The sequence below is a fragment of the Carcharhinus amblyrhynchos genome, chromosome 8 (assembly GCF_965287045.1).
Source record: "Carcharhinus amblyrhynchos chromosome 8, sCarAmb.v2.hapA, whole genome shotgun sequence".
Classification (NCBI taxonomy): Eukaryota; Metazoa; Chordata; class Chondrichthyes; order Carcharhiniformes; family Carcharhinidae; genus Carcharhinus; species Carcharhinus amblyrhynchos.
Genome location: NC_137331.1, coordinates 111,007,045 through 111,021,908, shown reverse-complemented (window position 1 = coordinate 111,021,908; position 14,864 = coordinate 111,007,045). Strand labels below are relative to the sequence as shown.

At 44.9% G+C, this 14,864-nt stretch overlaps 1 protein-coding gene across 8 annotated transcripts in view; it reads right to left on the bottom strand.

The window, feature by feature from the left end:
- Positions 1 to 1,073: 1,073 nt before the first annotated feature.
- Positions 1,074 to 14,864, bottom strand: part of LOC145346831 (receptor-type tyrosine-protein phosphatase mu) — an 834,856-nt gene continuing 821,065 nt past the window's right edge. For all 8 annotated transcript variants that reach the window (XM_080194637.1, XM_080194638.1, XM_080194639.1 and 5 more), the window contains 4 exons: positions 14,593 to 14,718; positions 12,230 to 12,393; positions 6,538 to 6,673; positions 1,074 to 2,806 (listed from right to left, as the gene is read on the bottom strand). In XM_080194637.1, the coding sequence (XP_080050763.1) occupies positions 2,753 to 2,806; positions 6,538 to 6,673; positions 12,230 to 12,393; positions 14,593 to 14,718 (480 nt within the window). In that variant the 3' untranslated portion in view covers positions 1,074 to 2,752. The remainder of the gene's footprint in view (positions 2,807 to 6,537; positions 6,674 to 12,229; positions 12,394 to 14,592; positions 14,719 to 14,864) is intronic.

Below are 14,864 nucleotides of genomic sequence, written 5' to 3'. Positions count from 1 at the left end.
GGGATTTGAACCAATCTTCCCATGGTATTAGCCTGGCCATTGGGCTATTAGTCCAGTGATATTTCCACCATGCCCACTTCTCCCCATGCAGTAACAAAAGACTAGAGCCGGAGTTTTACTGTCTTTCCCGCCAGGGTAATCAGAGCGGGTGAGGGGCAGACCATGGAAAGGTCTGTTGACCTGGGTTGGGATTTTACGGTTTCAGGATGAGCGAGGCCGTAAAATCGCGCCCCTAGATGAGGGTTTCAGCAGTGCTTGTGATTTTGGTGATGGAGAGGATATGAGGTTAGAGGTCAACTAAGATACCGAGGTCACAAAGAGGTCAGGCTCAGCCTGAACCAGGGGCCGGGAAGGGGAATTTATGGCTGGGGAAAAGAGTTACCTCTTTAGATGAATTCCCAGCATGCCAGTAGCAACTTGCATCAACACAAGCAGAATTGCAAGGTGCCAGTAACCTGTGGAGGGTGACTGGCTGTCTGTTCAGTGCCAGTTAAACTTCCTGCATGGGAAGGAGAGAATACAGGATTGAATGGTGGTTCCTCAACTCCTGGCCTTTGTATGTGGAGTTGGGGGAATGGAGAGGGGATTGGATCGTGGTCAGTTAGGCCAATTAAAGGAAACTGGCTGGGGGAGGAATGTCCTGGGATCTCAGGAGGGGGATGGGCTAGGGCTGATGGAGCGCTAGGGGTCAGGAGATCTAGAGCTCTCTGAGCAAGGGCACTCCAAATCTTCAAATTGAGGTGCATTCCAGCTCCCCCCCCCCCAAAAGCCTTTCCTGCCTAAAATCAAGATTGTTAACCATTTCTGTTTGGCAACATACTCCAACTATTGCCCACCAGCCTAAGATTAAAGCTGGGTAGGAAAAGGCCCTTAGGAGCCTTAATAGGGGCATAGACATGAATCCTTTCCTAGGCCCTGCCCACCCAATGTCAAATGGTGCCTAGGCCGGGGCAGGTGGGAGCTTGGAGAGAATCCCACACGCGGCATTTTATGCTCCCCCAACACTCCCCCGCGCCTCAGAACCCGCTGGGGTAACCGAGTGTGAAATTCTAGCCCAAGGTTTATTTTCTTAAGATGTTAAAAAACTTGATGGGTGGTCCGATTGAGATCTTCAAGCTAATAGGGAGTAGGTACAGAGAAGATGTCAGGGGTAAGTTTTTCGCTCAGAGGGTGGTGGGTGAGTGGAATCGGCTGCCATCGGTGGTGGTGGAGGCAAATTCGATAGGGTCTTTTAAGAGACTTCTGGATGAGTACACGGGACTTAATAGAATTGAGGGTTATAGGTAAGCCTAGTAGGTAGAGTTAAGATCCGCACAACTTGTGGGCCGAAGGGCCTGTTTGTGCGGTAGTTTTTCTATGATTTTGTGATTCTATAAAAGAATTCAAAGGGAAAGAGTTATAGAATGATACTGCAGAGATACTGAGACCATTGGCTCATTGTACCTGTGCCAGGTTTGATGCAGAGCCAACCTCTTGGGTTGGGGAATCCTGGAAAAGTTAATGTAGAACATTAAATTTAGAATTGGGCCATTTAAGAAGACTCAAAGGGAATGTGAAACTCACTGTCCCAAAGGTGGATTGGCCATGCTAAATTGCCCCTTAGTATCCCAAGATGTGTAGGTTAGATGGATTAGGTATGATGCAGGGTTACGTGGATAGGGTAGGGGAGGGTGGTAAGATAGTCTATCGGAGAGTCAGTGCAGATGGGCCAAATGGCTTGTTTTGCATTGTCTGGATTCTATATAAAGCCAGTCAAATGCTGGGTCGATCAGAATTTTTGAGACTGAGGTTGGTAAAAATTGTAAACTCAAAGTATCAGAGGAATAGAAGGTGGATGGCTGAAATGGAGTAGAGGTACAGGTCAGCAATGGCCCCCAACTGCATGGTGGAACAAACATGAGGGGTTGAATGTCCTTCTCTTGCTCCAATATCCCTGTCATCTGCACTGATAGGGAGGTGCCTTTTAATGTAGTGAAGAATCCCCAAAATGCTTAAGAAGAGACAAATATGAAGAACAAATATGAAGGCCAATGGAGAGGAAGGGTGGAAACTTGTGTCAAACAATGGAGGAAGGTTGGCACCAAGTAAAGAAATGGCGATTGTGAAGAAATTGTGACTTTAGATATGAATGTCTCTGAACACAGTCATGTGCGCAGAAAAATATACCAAGTGCATTGACTATAAAGATTTTTTTTAACCTGGCAAAACACTAGAGGGACTCCTGATCAGGAAGTGAGGATAGGGGAGGATACAGACTCAGTGCTGGTGAAATCTGGAATAGTTGATTAGAAAATGCACTTAGAGCCAAGAAAACAGGTCAGTTCGGCCTAGCTCTAATTTATCACTATTGGTATTAGTCAACTTCTCTGGACTGCCAGTAAAATGTCTTGCGTTTTAAAAAAAAATTGTGCTCTTTAATTACACCAGCTAACTAACAATGCTCGGAGTAATGTGTATACATTTAATATGAATACTGAGTTCAATTGAAATATCAGACAGCTGCAGTATAGATAGCTGCTGGATCAAAGTAAATGGTTGGCAGTGCAAGCAGATTTTTTTTTACAGTCTCTCTCACTCTGAGCTCCCGGGAGGGACCCAGCTTTGTAGAATTTAAAAAAAACAAAGGAGAAGCATTGGCTTGTACAACTGAGGGCCGTCGAGGTGAAGCTCTCTTGTCATGGTTCGCCGGTGGAGCCTGTGTGTTCTCGGCGTGTGGACGGGATGGGCCTCATCAGCTGCAGCTCACCTTGCATCAACCAGAATTCAAGCACTCAATCGCCACCTCATAGCAGAACTTGTACTGATCCTGGAAGAGAAAGGCAGCTTAACATTTTGACCAAGTTCCTTCCCACTCATCTAACGTTTGAACAACCTTCAGACCTTTCAAAGTAGGGAGACGTCATTCAGCCAAAAGGGGAAGTTAAAGTTTATTTATTAGCGTCGCAAGGAGGCATACATTAACACTGCAATAAAATTACTGAGAATATCTCCTAGTTGCCACACTCCGGCACCTGTTTCGGGTCACTGAGGGAGAATTTAACACCTAACTAGCACGCCTTTCAGACTGTGGGAGGAAACCGGAGCACCCGGAAGAAATCCACATTGACACGGGGACAACATGCAAACTCCAAATATACAGTGGCCCAAGATGGAATCGAACCTGGGTCCCTGCTGCTGTGACGCAGCAGTGTTAACCATTGTGCCAGTAACAGGGAGAAAATACCACACAGTTTACATCAATGTGAGGTGACTCGAATGGGTTCGATTCCAGCCTTGGGTCACCGTCTGAGTGGAGTTTGCACATTCTCCCCGTGTCTGCGTGGGTTTCCTCTGGGTGCCCCGGTTTCCTCCCACGTCCAAAGATGTGCAAATTAGGTGGATTAGCCATAATCCCAAGATATAGATTAGGGGGATTAGTGGGATAAATACTTGTGGTTATGGGGTAAGCCTCGGTCAGAGTTTGTGCAGACTCAATGGGCAGATAGGCCTCCATCTGCACTGTTGGATTCTTTGATTTGACTTCTGAGAGTAAATCCTGTGAATTAAGGCCCCAGGTACCGTTTGGAGAGAGTTGGGCATGGAGATGACTGTCAGGAGTCTAGCCGTACAGAAGTTTACCTCCGAAAGGAGTTTGTGTCAGGAGAAGGATAATGCGCTTGTACAAAGGCACTGCTCCTCGGCAAAGCATCCTTTAGCATTCACCTGTCAGATAGTGGGCTCTTTGACCATGTGAGAATCACAGATGGCCGCACACGTGAACCTCTCGAGCAAATTGCCCCTAGGACTGTGACCCCCCCCGCCCCCAGCCCATTCCCCCCCCACCTCACCTCCCCACCCACCCTCGCCAATTTGTTTAACACAAAAACAAAATGTTGTGGATGCTGGAATCTGAAACAAAAAAACAGAAACAGAAAATGCTGGAAAATCTCAGCAGTTCTGACAGCATCAATGGAGAGATAATAGAGCCAATGTTTCAAAATATCAGCTCTATTTTCTCTCCACAGATGCTGTCAAACTCCTGAGACTTTCCAGCATTTTCTGTTTTTGCTGCTGATTTCCACGGTATATCTTGCTTTTGTGAATTAAAAATTCAATGCGGTAAAATTTCTAAATCTATCGCTACGAAAATTTGAAGTACGTTAAAAGTTTGAAGATGGCAGTGATCTCTGCAGCAAAAGCACACATGATGTGAAGGTGCCGGCGTTGGACTGGGGTAAACACAGTAAGAAGTCTCACAACACCAGGTTGAAGTCCAACAGGTTTATTTGGTAGCAAATGCCACTAGCTTTCAGGGCTCTGCCCCTTTGTCAGGTGAGTGAGGTGATCTTGAGTCAGGTGATCTCATCTGATGAAGGGGCAGCACTCGAAAGCTAGTGGTGTTTGCTACCAAATAAATCTGTTGGGCTTTAACCTGGTGTTGTGAGACTTCTTACTGCACTACAGATACAAGAGGATTGTCATTCTCACTGTGCCACTATTAGAGCACTGGGTCTGTAATAAATCTGAGGTGGAAGTCCCTTCACCAAAATCCCTTCATTTACAAACTCGAACAGCAGTACACAGAATGCTAGCAGTTAACAGACTACCTCCAGGGGTGTCAGAGGAACTGACACTCCCAGTTAAGTACAAGGCAAACACTCCCTGATTGGCCAATCACTTAGATCCTTAATCAGGAGGTTCATACTTCAATAGGCCAGCCTCAATTGCCTGATTGAAGTCATTACAGAGTATAATATCTGTCAAAAGAATGTTATTCTTTGGGTCAGGATAAGCTGTGATGTTGAATAGGCTGACAGCACAACATCTAGCCTCACATTTAAGTCAAATAGCCACGTGAGCAATGGGCCCACAGAATGATCTCTGTCCAGAATTACTGGAGAGGGGGAAATGAGGAAATTGATTCCGGAGATGAAAGCGTTGACGTCAGAGGAGAGATTACACGGTTTGGTCTTGTACTCGCTGAAGGATGAGAGGGGATCTGATCGAGGTATTGATGAAGTAAATGTAGACCAAGTGTTTGCTCTAATGGAGCAATTTCCAACGAGAGGTCACAGGTATAGGTTGAGGGGCGGTAGATTTAATACTGAGATGAGAAACTACTTCTCGCAGAGGATGGTGAATTTGTGGAACTCGTTGTCCCACGGCACGCTGGAGTTGAATGGTTTCAAGAGGGAGATGGACAATAAAAAAAAAGGAAAGAGGGATATGGGGAACAGGTGGAGAGGTGGATTTGAGACCAGGGAGAGATCAGCCATGATCTGATTATATAGCAGTGTAGGCTGGACAGGGTGGATAGGGAACAGCTGTTTCCCATAGTTGAAGGGTCAGTTGTGAGGGGACACAAGTTAAAAGTGAGAGGTGGGAGGTTTAGGGGGGATTTGAGGAAAAATGTTTTTACCCAGAGGGTGGCGATGGTCTGGAATGCGCTGCTTGGGTGATGGAGGCGGGGTACCTCACATCCTTTACAAAGTACCTGGATGAGTACTTGGCCCATCGTAACATTCAAGGCGCTGGGCCAGTGGGATTAGATAGGCAGGTCACAGCCTTTCATGTATCGGTGCAGACTCGATGGGCCGAAGGGCCTCTTCTTCTAGCTTATGAGGAGAGATTTCTAGCTTATGAGGAGAGATTGAGTAGGTTGGGCTTGTACTCATTGGAGTTTAGAAGGCTGAGGGGGGGATCTTATACAGACTTACAAGATAATGAAGGGGCTAGGTAAGGTAGAGAGATTCTTTCCACTTAGAAAGGAAACCAGAACTACAGGGCACAGACTCAAAATAATGGCGGGGGTGAGGGCAGTTTGGAACAGAGTTGAGGAGGAACTTCTTTTCTCAGAGGGTGGTGAATCTCTGGAATTCTCTGCCCGTTGAAGTGGTGGAGGCTACCTTGTTGAATATGTTTAAGTCACGGGTAGATAGATTTCTGATTGATAAGGGGATTAAGGGTTATGGGGAGCAGGCGGGAAAGTGGAACTGATCCACTTCAGATCAGCCATGATCTTATTGAATGGCGGGGCAGGCTCGAAGGGCTAGATGGCCTACTCCTGCTCCTACTTCTTATGTTCTACACTGTAGTTTTCTGTGATTCTGTGGAAGGGCTGAGTTTGCTACATCTGCTCCTGTTCTGTATATTCCGATGTTTATTAAATAGTAAGCTACCCCTTTTAATGATAATCATTTGAATGAAAGAGAAGCAGTATTTTGACCGTCACACAAAATCCCTTAATCCGATCTGTCTCCAAATGGGATATGAAGGAAACATATTTTCTAATAAAGAAGATTGTCGGTAATTTCTGCACAGAATGAATGGGGGGGTGGGGGGGCAGGGAGGTGGTGAGAGAGCGTTCTCTTTATTCCTTGCTGTATATCTTGGCTTTGTCACTCTGCAGCACTGAGAGTTTGGGAGCCCTCGTGGATGTTTGAGCCCACTGTACAGTTGTGATAGGCAGGCGTTTATGGATGAAAGATGCACGCTTATTATTCATGGAGAATAATTAAAAACCACAGGAGCTCATCTGTGTCTTGAGTTGGCACTTACCAGCAGGTCAACCATATTGGGCTTGTTGTTTCTCAGTGTCTTCACAGCATGGAACACATCGACTGCACGCTGGTGTCGAAGCATCTCGCACACAATACTGATTGCACAGAATGCTCCACTGCGCCCACCACCATTCCTGCAATTGTGTCAAAGTTTGAACATTATTCCCCGCTTGGATCATTAGGTCCAGATCTCGGTATACACACACACACACACACACACACACACACACACACACACACACACACACACACACACACACACACACACACACACACACACAAAACTCCAAGGTTAATTCATCCTTCACAAATTCACAATGTGAAATGATTACCAAATGGCATTCATTGTTGCACAATGCAGCAGAACCATATTCTCAAAGCTACCAAAGAACATAAATCAACACGGAATGGTTCATATCTCTCAGTGTTCGCTTCCTTATCCTGGCTGTGTCAAGTTGTGGACATACATGTAACCAAACAAACATATGAATCCGGAGCAGGAATAGGCCATTCAGGCCCTGGAGCTTGTTCTGCCATTCAACAAGATTGTGGGTGATCTGAATGTCATCTCAACCCCACATTCCTGCCTACCCCCATATCCTGTGACGGCCTTGTCAATTAAGGATCTTACTCCCATTGCCTCAAAAACAATGACTCTGTCTCTACTACTCTCCGCATTAGAAAGTTCCATTCCTCGAAATTCACCTCATTTCTATATCAATTGGGAGACCCCATATTTTTAAACTGTGCCCTAGTACTAGTCTACTCTAGTCTCTCCTTTCAGTATCCACCTTGTCAAGTCCCCTCTGGATCCTATATGTTTCAGCAAGATCACCGCTTTATTCTTCTGAGCTCCATGAGCAACAGGGTGGTACAGTGATTAGCATTGCTGCCTCACAGCACCAGGGACCCAGGTTCAATTCTGGCCTTGGGTCATTGCCTGCGGAGTTTGCACATTCTCCCTGTGTCTGCATGGGTTTCCTCCGGGTGCTCTGCTTTCCTCCCACTGTCCAAAGATACGCGGGTTATGTTGATTGACCATGCTAAATTGCCCCACAGATGCTGGCATTTTCTGTTTCAGATTCCAGCATCTGTAGTATTTTGCTTTGATCTAAATTGCCCCTTAGTGCCGGGGGGGCTGACAACATAAATATGTGAGGTCACAGGCCTAGGGATTGCTGTTGGTGCAGGTTTGATGGACCGAATGACCTTCTTCTGCACTGTGGGGATTCTATGATTCTTCAATAAATTCAGGCCCAACATTTCTTCATAGGATAACCCTCACATTCCACGCATCAGTCGGGTGAACCTTCACTGAGCTGCTTCTAATACAGTGTTATCCTTTCTTAAATATGGAGACAAAAACTGTACACAATACAACAGACGTGACCCCACCAATGCCCTGTAAACTGTTGCAAAACGTCCCTACTTTTATATTTCATTCCCCTTGGAATAAACAACAACCTTCCATTTGCCTTCCTAATCATTAGCTGCATACTAACTTATTGTGATTCAGGCTCGAATCCCTCTGCACATCAGAGTTGCAGAATGTCTCTCCATTTAGCTAATACGCTGCTTGTTAATTCTTCCACCTAATTCAGACTGGTTTGCATTTTTCTACATTATACTCCATCTGAAGGATTTTTTGCCCACTCATTTAATCTATCTGCATCTCTTTTAAGACTCCTTGATTCCTCTTCACAACCTGCTTTCCTACCTAACTTTGAGTCGTCATCAAATTTAGCGACCATACCTTCAGTCCCTTCATCCAAATCATTAATATAGTATCACAGAACCCTTACAATGCAGAGGTTGGCCATTCGGCCCATCAAGCCTGCACCAACAACCCACCAGGACCAACCCTCGTAACTCCATGTATTTATCTTAGCTAATCCCCCTGACACAAAAGGGCAATTTAGCATGGTCAGTCCACCTAACCCACACATCTCTGGACTATTTATATATGAGCAGTTTATATATACATATAAACATTTAAAATTTTTAAAGTTTATTTATTTATTAGTCCCAAGTACGCTTACGTTAACACTCTGGCACATGTTTAGGTACACTGAGGGAGAATTTAGCTTGGCCAATGCACCTAACCAGTGCGTATTTCGGACTGTGGGAGGAAACTGGAGCACACGGAGGAAATCCATGCAGGCACAGGGAGAACAGAGGACTTACATTTGCTACCTTCCAATCTGATTGCACCTTTCCAGAGTTTAGGAAATTTTGGCAAATAAAACCAATGCATTTACTATCTCGGCAGCCACTTCTGGAAGATCCTAGGATGAAGTCCAAATAGATCTGGGAACTTATGAGATTTTAGTTCTAATAATTGTCCCAGTACTCATTCCCTGGTGATTGTGCTGGTTTTAAGTTGCTCCCTTGTTTCACCTCTGGATTTGTAATTACTTCTGGGGTGTTACCTTTGTCCTCTATAGTGGAGACAGAGGCAAAATATCTGTTCAATTCATCCATCATTTCCTCATTTCCCATTATTAATTGCCCATTCTCTCTCTCCAGAGAACCAGCCCTTATTACTTTTTCCTTTTTAACTACCTGTAGAAATTCTTACTCTCTGTATTTATATTTCTAGCATTCTTTCTCTCCTTCTCTAATTTCTCCCTCTATTATTCTTTTAGTCATTTTTTGCCGTTGTTTAATATTCTGTTCAATCTTCGGAGCTGGGCCATTAATCTTTATGGAATTGTTCGCTTTTTGTTTCAGTTCTGATGCTATCTTTAACTTCCTTAGTTAAGCAACAGGTTAACTCTTCCATTAGAGTCTTTCCTTTTTTCCGAAATATATCAGCTTTTACAGATGCACATAGAAAGCACTCTTTCTAGTTATATCACAGCTTGGTATGGCTCCTGCTGTGCCCAAGACTGCAAGAAACTACAAAGGGTCATGAACGAAGCACAGTCCATCACTCAAACCAGCCTCCTGTCCATTGACACTGCCTATACTTCCCGCTGCCTCAACAAAGCAACCGGCATAATTAAGGACCCCGTGCACTCAGGACATACTCTTTTCCACCTTCTTCTACCTGGAAAAAGATATAAAAGTCTGAGGCCATGTACAATGTACTCAAGAACAGCTTCTTCCCTACTGCCATCAGATTTTTGAATGGACCTACCTTGCATTAAGCTGATCTATGACTGTAACACTACATTCTGCACCCTCTCCTTTCCTTCTCTATGAATGGTATGCTTTGTCTGTATAGTGTGAAAGAACCAATACTTTTCACAGTATACTAATACATGTGACAATAATAAATCAAATCCTTTGCTGAGTGTTATGAAATATTTCCTTTGACGTCTTACATGGCATTGCTCCTGAGTTATCCTTTAGCCTAACTTCGCCAATTCACTTCAGCATCTTCCTGTTAGAAGGAGATGGAGTTGGCCATTGACCTAAGCTGGGCCTCGTCAGTCATGGTTCAGTTGGTAGCAAGTTTTGGCTTTAAGTCCCACTCGAGAAACATCAGCCCAGAGAGAGCCCCATACTCCCTTTCTGTACCTGCATATAAATCTTTTGTGATTCATGTGGGAATCACCCTGTACCTCAGTGTTCTGCAATGTCTCCCCATTTAGCTAATATGCTGCCTATTATATTCTTCCTGCCAAAATGGACAAGCTCACTTTGTCACAGTGACACACTGTTGGAGGTTCTTTGTTATTATTTTATGGGAAGTTGGCATGGCTTGAATTTGTTGCCCATCCCTAATTGCCCTTGAACTGGGTGTCTTGCTTGGCCATTCAAGCAGGAACTTAAGGGCCAACCACATTGCTGTGGCTCTGGAGTCATACATAGACCAGACCCAGGTAAGGTCAGATGACAGATTTCCTCCCCTGAAGGGGCAAGGACAAGGGCATCAGTGAACTAGATGGTTTTTTTCTAGTTGTCATTGAAATGCCACAGATGGAGACCAGGTAACTTGGTATATCAAGTGTGTGGTTAGTGCTCTGTTAGGCTTTTAACAGTTTAATTTTTTCATCTCTGAATGGTGTCTGAAGTCTACCCATAGCGTTTCCAGATTTTGGAATCCTTGACTGGAAAGGTTATAGTGTGCAGGACATATGTAGGATCAAGTGAATTCCTATGGTACACACAAGTCTTAAAAGTACATATTCAAAATCAGAGGATTGTTAATCATCTGGAATTCCAATTGCACCCTAGCACAAGGGCAAGGAGTCCGCTCCCACTCTTACCAATACCATCTTGATACTTCCTGAGAAAAGCTCATTCCAGTTGGTGGGTTAAGAGTTCTCTTTTATAATTTCAAAGTTACAGCTACAGCAACAGCAGTGAAAATAGTTCAAATTTTCTAGAAATCTACTTTGGTTGCTAACTCACGGGTTCTCCTCTGGTGCCAGGCCCCTTTGTGTAGCTGTCAATCAACTGTTCAAGAACATGTACATCAAGTTTAAAGTTTATTTATTATTATTATCACAAGTAGGCTTACATTAACACTGCAATGAAGTTGCTGTGAAAATCTCTAGTGCCTGTTCGGGTACACTGAGGGAGAATTTAGCATGGCCAATGCACTTAACCAGCATGTCTTTTGGACTGTGGGAGGAAACCGGAGCACCCGGAGAAAACCCACACAGACATAGAGAGAACGTGCAAACTCTGCACAGACAGTGACCCAACCTGGCAATCGAACCTGGGTCTCCAGCACTGTGAGGCAGCAGTGCTAACCATTGTACCACTGTTGCGCAGGGAGGAAAATCCCTGTCGATGAGTTGGGGTCAGCAGGAAATGGAATTTAGGTCAGCCTGAGTAATCTCAGTAAAATAAGAAATAAAATCTTACAGTATGAGAAATGGAAAGTTGAAACAAGATGAAACTACTGCACTGATACAAATTGTACTTGAACCCAGTCTCGGAAAGACTGACTTCTCCAATGTGACATTTCCATTACCTACGCTATGTGTTGCTTGAGTGAGGCTGACTATGCAGTGCTAAATTGTGACAAATTATTGAACGTTGATGGTTCGCTGGCACTAGGATTGAGACAGCACAAAGTAATTGCACGCAGTCAGCAGTGAAAGAGGAGACTTCCAGCACATCAGTGTGAGTGGGCGTCAAATCCACGCCCAAGAGTGAACAGTGTTCTGCACTCCTGCATTCCCAGTAACAAATCTGAGCACAGCCTGGAAATTCCTTCCTCCAATCTTTGACTCATGATGTGTGTGAGCCTGCTTCTCAGCAGAGAGCTGGCAATCGTGGGGCAGTGTTTTTTATCCTGATGTGGGACTGGGAACAGTGGCTGGCAGCTATATAATTAAACGTCAGTGGACACCTTGCTGGTTTGCCAGCACCGTTCTCCGTGTCTACAAGGGGTTCCTCTGGGTGCTCCAGTTTCCTCCAAAGATGTGCAGGTTAGGTTGATTGGCTATGATAATCTCCCTGACACTAAAGGACAGTTTAGCAGAGTAAATACGCGAGGTTACGGGGATAGGACCTGGGTGGGATTATTGTTGCTTGATGGCCAATCTCTGCACTGTAGGAATTCAAATGATTTTACTAATGGGGCATTTACAGGGTAGATATGGGGATAGAACCTGGGTGGGGATTGTTGTCACTGCAGGCTTGATGGGCCAAAAGGCCTCCTTCTGTACTGTAGGGATTGTATGATTCTGAACAAAATGAAGATCATATTGGAGGAGAGAGAGTGTACTTACAGGCAGTGGACCACAGTCCGGCCCTCTCCACCATCATACTCCTCCTGCCACTTCTCCACTTGTCTGATGAGCTTCAGGAAGGAACGTTTCGATACGGGGTTGTCTCTGTACATCGGCCAGCCCAGGAACTGGAACTGCTGAACCATCCGATCGCCATCCTGAGGCTGCTTGGCCACGTGCGCACCAGCAGGTGAGAAGAAAGGGAAAGACATGTCACACTACATAACCTGGCTAAGAATCATCAGCGTCACTGCTGCCTTTTACTTAATGCAGCCGTGAACATTGAGTGGTGGGGCTGCCGTAACTCCGGGATTGGAGTTTCCAGGAATTAATGACCAGTCTCCGGGACAATGCTGTGTGCAATCCTGGAGAAAGATTATCAGAACTTTAAAACAAAATTGTATTTTATTTTTGTCATTTTCTCTCAATGTTTCCTCTTGGCAGATAGAAAAATATTGAAAATGGGAAAATAGAGGGCTGTTTAACTGACAGTCAAACATCATCCCATTGGGCAACGGGTTCTTCTCCTTTCCAATTGGCTCTGGAAGGCATTGCGTCACAGGGTGGATGTGTTAGCCAACAAATGGCTGGCGTGTGGGTGGGGTGGGGTGGGGGAGTGGGGCAAGTCATGTGATGAAACCTCCGGGAATATACTTAAGTACAGTTGGCAACCCTACTGGTTGGTGAGAAACAATATTAAGAAAGCCTCGATGTTCCCCCCCGCCACCAAATAAAATGCACCCCGTTTCCCATTTCACTGATACTTTTTGTCGGAAGGTTTGATGTATTTCAACTCTCTGACTGTGCTCATTATGAGGCCGGGTTTCACAGTGAAGGGGAGATTTTGATGGAGAACAGGACCAGTGACGGAGAGTTGAGGTGGACTGCTCTACCAGAGTGAAGGTTAGCTGATTCTAATAACTGGGCGCAGTGATCATATCATGAAGAGGTTGGCAGGACAACCACCCCGGCAATAGTGATCTTTCACTATAGATTTGAAAAATTGAGGCTGGAATTCTGGGTGGGATTGTGGTTGGTGCAGACTTAATGGGCCGAATGGCCTCTTTCTGCACTGTAGGGTTCTATGAACTATTGGCCGTTCATATCCCGCTGCCAACAAGAATGGAGAGCTGATGCTCAGCCAAATCTCCATTCACAGCAGCGAGTCCCGGAGAATCATAGCTGCGGGCGAGGTCGGAGAATTCTGGCGATGATCAAGTGACCTGTCTTGAGGTGGGGTGCCGTCCTCTGGCCGTTCACGCCAGTGGGATCCTCCTGCCCCCTCCCCCCACTGCAGTGAACGTAGATTTGGCTGAATGCCAAAAACTCCATCCTCTCCGGCAGTGGCAGTGGAGCACGAACGGCCGGAGAATTCCAGAACATTCCAGTTCTACTTTCCCTCCATCTCCACATTGTTGTCCCTTGAAGACGATGGCCAGAACTGTCCACTGTGCTTGGGAGCAGCCAAGCTCCGGACTGTCCCTCAGCCAGTTAAACACAAGGCAGCCATTCACAACACTGATGGATTTACAAGTCGATGATTACGAAGTTACCCTTCCTTTCAGAAAAACAATTGCTATCTTGCAGATTTGATAGTGACTTCGAAGGGACGTGTTGACAAATACATGAATAGGATGGGAATAGAGGGAGATTGTCCCAGGAAGGGTAGGGGGCTTTGGTTCAGATGGACAGCATGGTCGGGACAAAGGGCCTGTTCCTGCGCTGTAATTTTCTTTGTTCTGAACTGAATCACTGAATAAATATTGCTCAGACTAAAATAATAGGGCAGGGGGAGTGTGATAATGGATTAGATCCACCCACTCAACCCTTAACACATCAATGATGGTGAAAGGGTGAAAAAAATACACTGTTATTTAAATCCTTTCTCTGCTAAACCAGCAGCACATTTCTTCGCTGCCATCCGCTGTTTAAATTCATGCCCAGTCTAAACATTTTAATAAACAAGTGTTAACGTGAACGTGTTCAATATCGATAACAATCCTGCCTTAAAATGTTAGCACTTCACAACAACCATTTTATCCTTTAATGGAATTTTTAATATATCCTTCAATTTATTGCTACCGATTAAAGTCTGATTATAGTACTTTTTAAAATTGGGCAATTTTCAGGACTTAAGTACCGTTCAGCGCCGATGTTGATAGGTTTGGATTCACACGTTGAATGCAATGTCGAGATTCTTTCCCTTTTTCACATTAATACGTAGAGGTAATGCCTAATATCTTTTATGAGCTATTATCGAGTGCGAGTGAGGATTTTAACACGGGGAGTTGAATTTGAAAAGGGATGGGAGGACTTTTTTAATAGATTGATTGCACTCAGAGTGACACAAAGCAGGTCCTTACCCTGGCCGCATTGTAAATTCGGAATATTCGGCTGATAATGTCTTCCTCCAAGTTGGCTGATACAAACTCCACCTGGAGGGGCCCGTGCCGATGGACACCGTTTTCTGGCCAGTACTGGGGGCACAGCTGGTTTGAGAAAAGATGAACAAGCATTTATATCAGCTAAACATGATTAATATCCCGATTAGAAGCCTTGCATTTCTATCATGTCCTAGTTATGCTCTCAGAAACATCTCAACGTACTTTATACACAATGAATTTCTTCAACTGGT